This window comes from Coffea eugenioides, chromosome 11, assembly GCF_003713205.1.
Source record: "Coffea eugenioides isolate CCC68of chromosome 11, Ceug_1.0, whole genome shotgun sequence".
Classification (NCBI taxonomy): Eukaryota; Viridiplantae; Streptophyta; class Magnoliopsida; order Gentianales; family Rubiaceae; genus Coffea; species Coffea eugenioides.
Genome location: NC_040045.1, coordinates 34,630,130 through 34,636,082, shown reverse-complemented (window position 1 = coordinate 34,636,082; position 5,953 = coordinate 34,630,130). Strand labels below are relative to the sequence as shown.

General features: G+C 35.9%; 1 protein-coding gene across 1 annotated transcript; it reads left to right on the top strand.

The window, feature by feature from the left end:
* The first annotated feature begins 2,240 nt into the window (after positions 1-2,240).
* LOC113751264 (shikimate O-hydroxycinnamoyltransferase-like) lies at positions 2,241-4,371 on the top strand. The gene is made up of 2 exons (XM_027295203.1): positions 2,241-2,660; positions 3,339-4,371. The coding sequence occupies exons 1-2, from the start codon at positions 2,241-2,243 to the stop codon at positions 4,308-4,310; spliced, it is 1,392 nt and encodes a 463-aa protein (XP_027151004.1). The 3' UTR covers positions 4,311-4,371.
* Positions 4,372-5,953: the final 1,582 nt, after the last annotated feature.

The following is a 5,953-nucleotide window of genomic DNA, read 5'->3' as shown; positions in this document are numbered from 1 at the left end:
GGCATTAAATACTTTGGGTTTAAAAAAATAATTCTTTTTTAACTTTTTTAAATTTAATGGACGAAAACAAAATTAAAAGATGGAAGAAAATATCAATAAATTAAAAATAAAGAGGTTTGATTAAAAAGGGAGTGACAAAAGAAAAGAGAATAGAGAGAGAGAGAGAGAGTTGAAAATTAAAAAGAAAGAGCCATGAGAGGATGAGATTTTGTAAGAAAAATGGAAAAAAGAAATATGAGTATTTGCTTTATATAAATAAGTTATCAAAAAAAACTAATAAGATTTGATGGTGTAACGGTTAATACATTGGTTTTCTATTACAAAGGTCTTGAGTTCGAATCTTAATAGCTGCATTTTGCAAAACTTAAACCGGTTCAATCCGGTTCGACCGATTTTCTAACAGAGTCAACTATGACATTGAATCGGACCAATGCCATGGCCGATTCGCGGTTCAACTGGTCGAACCGGACTGGTCCAGCCCGGTTTTCAAAACATTGGATATAAGCACTACAACTACAAGAAAATTATCAATTAATGACACTCAAAAGCAGCGGCGGAGCCAAGATCCCAAGGTAAGTGGGGTCAAATTTTAATATAGTAAACCTTGGAACCCGTTTTGATTGTTATTTTCTAGAGTTTTCGTAGGAAAATATGTTATAGGGATTTGATGTATTTGAGGTAAAATAATAATTAAAAAATATGTTCATGAAAAAACGTAACAACTTTGTTTTGAAGAAAATCCAAAAATTTTTGGTAGTACATTAAAACTTCTATAAGGAAAAAAGTAAAAACTACTAGCATTATATGCATATTATTTTTTTTAATAGAACATATTATAGCCGTTAATACTGGTGCCACGATAGTATACTAACACTTAAAAAATCTACAAAACAATTATTAGAGTGACATTTTAGCATGCCATTGTACCACGAATCCATGTCATGAGAAGGTGCCACTAAATCATTTTTTAATGGAACTTGCAAATGTCATTAATTTGAGCTCTCCTATCATTTTAAGTATCATCATTTTCCATGGCACTTTCAAAGGCCACTAAAAAATTGGCAAAATTTGAAAAAATTAAAAAATTAACAATCAAATTAATCATATTGATATCTGTAACTGTTACAACTTAAAAAAATTTCTCCATCAAAAGAAATTCACAACTAACTAAAATATCAAGTAAGAAATAATTTGGATATGCTTGGATAGGAGACTATTTGGGATAATATTTCGAAACAAATACTATAACACTTTTTGGATTTGATAGATGTGAGATAAAAAAATGGTTAAAAATGTATTTATGATACAAGTAAATAAATTTGGCAAATAATAAACTATCCAGACAAACCAAGTGTATCAACTACAATGTTAGTGTACACAAATTCACATACGTGTGTACATAAACCATGTGTAAAAACATTAACTTTTTAAGGTAACGATTTGAATAAGGTGATGTATTCCTTGCTTTATTAACCCTTTGAGATGATTTATTTGCAATCTGCATTTAAATAACAAAGTAAACATATTAGCTCTACTTGAGGATTGTAAAACTACTAACTGAATATATATCCAACAATATCTGAAAGTTTAACAACAACCAAAGTAGAAAGCATGAAGGACTACCTTGAACCTCCCATGTAGCAATTGAAGGCATTCCGACAAAGAAACCTCAGCATTCTCCAATATTCTTTCTAAAATGAAAAGAAATAAAGTATCGATTGGTTAAGATTTGATCCCAAAACTCAAGGAAAAAAATGAATAATCCAATAATTCCTAACACCTGACTATATCTTTTGAATTTAACACCATAATTTTAGATTTGCTTACAGAAGTCATGCTTCTCAGTGTTGGCACGTTTGACCAAACAACGCAGTAATTAAATGAAGACAACATGCATTGCACCTTTTAACTTTTTGGGTATTGCGCTGAGCAAAATGGTTAGGTATAGAGAGTGATTAGGAAGTCTGAAGTATATTTCAATTGGAGGTTCCCCCGATATTTTTGTGGCTAGTCCCACCCCAACTTGGATAACTACTAATCAAAAAAGTAGTGTCTATGCTTGTGAGGGTGTCCTAAAATTATAGAACCACAAAAAAATCCTAGAAGCCTCTTTATTTTGGGTGAAAGTCTTACTAGTATATACCTATATATACAAACACATTCAGGGCATGGGTCATTCGCTGCTATCTATCCTTTACTGAAAACCCTTTTTTAAGAAGAGAAGACCAGAAAACAAAATGATGGGTGTGATCAAAGGGGAGTTTGAAGTGACCATAAGGAAGAATGAGGTGGTGCCACCAGCGATGCCAATGCAAGAGTATAGACTGCCGCAGTCCAACCTTGACTTGCTCTTGCCTCCCGTCAACCCAAGCTCAATCTTTTTCTACAAGAAGCCCTTAGATGAAAAGTTTACATTTGACTGCATGGTTGGAATTCTCAAGACAGCCTTGGCTCAAACATTAGTGCATTACTATCCACTTGCTGGAGAAATGGTGCAAAACGAAGCCGGAGAACCTGAGGTTCTGTGCAACAACCGTGGCGTGGACTTCATTGAAGCATTTGCTGATGTCCAGCTTAAAGACCTCAACTTCCATAACCCTGACGAGAGCATAGGTGGTAAGCTCGTCCCAGCATGGACTCGAGGCATGATGGCTGTCCAGGTGAATCTATTGGAAAACCATTGCTAATTAAGCCGTTTTTTATTTTGAGCTGTTACTTATTTTTATACGTTTTATTATCTTGATTTCGGGTGGAGGGATACAATCCTAAAAATCGTTCGTCCAAGCCAATATCTTAAAAACTCAACAGAAATGCTCAAATATGTTCTTAGGTTGTCGACAAGTAGTACTACATAGTCATGGTCATGAATGAGTGATAATTCTACCCCTTGCGTTTTCAAACTATGTATGGTACAATCGCTTTCAACTTAAAGGACTTGTATCCAAATTGCCATATACAACAAAGTTGTACTACTCAGTAGTTAGTACTAAAAAATTGTACAATCCAGGAGGAAGGGAAGCAAAATTTTCGGAGATAAAGAGTTATTATTTATACCCTAGATAGAACTACTATTTAGGTGGATCGAATCTCGTATATCAACATGCGTTTATCAGATCTACTGAAGAGTTCTCTATAATTAAATGGAGTTGTAATTCCCTAGCAAAACGAAAATAAATTCTCAATAATTCTGAAAACTTGAAATCTTGGATAGTATTACAAATGCAGACATTATGAGCCGGTCAGGTTATCTTATGCAGTTCTATATTACTAGTGAATCTAAACTGGAATACGTGAACTTGACATTGTTCAACTAATAGCCATGGAAGCTAATAACGCAGGTTACTGGACTCAAATGTGGAGGACTTGTGGTGGCATACACGGTTGATCATCGACTGACCGATGCCTACTCTTCTCAAATGCTTGTTCTGTCATGGATAGAGCATGCTCAAGCCAAACCTCTTTCTCGGATTCCATCATTTCAACGATCATTGCTGCTCCCGCGGCATCCTGGCCACTATGATTCATCTATTGAAAAAGTGTATCTGCCCATCTCAAAGCTACAACTTGAAGCCAATTATCATGATGATCAAGGGGACATAAGCCGTGTATACTATGTGGAGGCCAAACAAATAAGTGAACTCCAGTCCCTAGCCAACAATCCTAAAAACACTGGCATTGGAGGTAAGAGGACCAAGCTTGAATCCTTTAGTGCCTACTTGTGGAAGATACTTGCCTCAAGTGTGGATAAAAGCCACGAGAAAATCTGTAGGATCGGTATCATTGTTGACGGGAGGTCTAGATTGGCAAATGGAGATGAAACTAAAGCTGAATTGATGGAAGCATATTATGGTAACGTGCTTTCAATCCCATTTGGCGAAAAGAAAATTGAAGAGCTTAAGAAGAAGCCATTGAGTTGGATAGCAGATGAAGTTCATGATTTCATCAATGGCGCAACTAACAAGGAACATTTTCTTGGGGTCATAGATTGGGTTGAGGCACATCGCCCTGAGCCAGCATTAGCGAGAATGTATGCCACCAGGGTTACAGAGGAAGGGCCGGCCGTTGTCATTTCATCAGGGCTGCGATTTCCGGTAACGGAAATGGATTTCGCATGGGGCGTCCCGGCCATTTTGTCGTATTATTTCCCATGGGGTGCCCAAGCAGGTTACGTTGTGCCAATGCCAAGTCCAATTGGTAATGGAGATTGGATTGTGTACATCCATATGCTGAAGGACCAATTGCATTTCATTGAAAGTGAAGCTCCCCATATTTTCAAGCCCTTGACTTCCACATATCTTAACCTGATGTGAGTTACAAAAGGGGCGTAATCACTTCGAGTTTTTTTATTGAATTAAAAAAATAAATAACTGAGTGCTTTTTTATGTATGTACCTTGTATTCCTGCACAGGATTGTATCTTGAACCCGTTTGAATTCGTGTTGTCAATTCTCTTCATGAAGTTACTCTTGTCCTATTAAAAGTGTAATAATTTTCATTTTAGAATGTTCCAAAATATTTGTTATATTAACAAAGTTAAAGTTATCTTTTATCTCTCTTCCCAATATTGCTCTTTCTTTAATTAAATGCAAGTCAAATTCAATTTTTTTATTTTGAGGATAAGAAAGTCAAATCCATCTTCTATTTCTCTTTCCAATATTGCTCTTTTTTTTTTTAATTAGCTGCTTGTTGAATTCAAATTCAAAATTTTTTTGGAATGGAAAACACTAACATCACAATCAGAGGAGTAATTTTAAAAAATAGATTCTCGAAAAGCGACAAACAAATTGGAATGGAAGGAATGCTATGTTGCTTCCAACTAATTGTTAAGCTCTTTGTATGGGTATATTCTTTCTACAAATTGAGATACTCAATCCTACATCAGAAATTTAAGAGATGTGGGACTAAGTTATAAGTAAGAGTCTAAGCATTCAAATCCAATTTGATATATCTATTTTGGACTAACTAGGACAGTGTCAAAATAATTGGATTTGGATGCTGAGACTCGAGTTGCACCTTGGACAACCAGGTTTAGGGTGTGATATCCTTTATATATATAAGAAGCACTTGGCGCTTCTACTGTTGCTGGAATTTCAAGTGTATCCAGCTGCTTCAGACTATTGTACGTTCAAGTGCATTGATCTGGCTTTGTGCGCTGTACATTGTACATGGGAAGGTTTTGCTTGTGGTCCACTTTTCCTTTATAGGGAGGACTCCTGCTCAATTGGTTGTGGACTGTGGACTCCACTTTGATTATTTGTATATATATAAAACTACAGACATTATGGAAGAGAAATGACTCTATTGGCTATCTCTCTCATTGAGAGCCTCTCTCTCTAACTTTTAGAGAATCCCTCCTTGGTGTAGGAGAGTGGGAGCAAAAGTTTTCAAAGTTTCAAAGTTTCAAAAGTTCAAAACTCAAACACAAATCCCAAACACTGCTCTTCTTTGGCACCAACCCAAAATTCACCATAGAATTAGCAATCTTGAGAGTAGACAAAACCAGAGTTTCATGTTTATTTATTAGAGGAGTAAATGCTTTGGACAAAACATGATCCATTTAGACAAATTTATGGAGCACTAACCTTTTCGGAATTTGGACTGTCGTTACTCCTCTCTCTCTAGTCTTGGTTTTTAATTTTGAGCCGGTCGGCTCCCCTATAATAGAAATAATATCTACGTCTTTATTGTTGTCTTTAATTAGGATTCACTGATAACATTGCTTGTTTGTCTGTTTGGCTCTAACACAGGTTTTTTCAGCTGAGTGTTCAGAGGTCTAAGAAATAGTGCTTGGCCTCTATGGAAACAAAACCCACAAAGATGGAAGAAGCCTTAACAAGAGCATTCAAAAGGTTCGAGCTGTCAAAAAAGGAATTGAGGGTGTGGATCTGAGCGGCGATGATATCGAAGAAGACGTATTGGGATGTTATGGTAGTTTGATTGGAAAGCTTATAAGG

Excerpts from the sequence above, each read along its gene's own strand:
- LOC113751264 (XM_027295203.1), top strand. The coding sequence starts at position 2,241 with ATGGGTGTGATCAAAGGGGAGTTTGAAGTGACCATAAGGAAGAATGAG. Across the intron at positions 2,661-3,338 it reads GAGGCATGATGGCTGTCCAG|GTTACTGGACTCAAATGTGG; the intron begins GTGAATCTATTG and ends CTAATAACGCAG.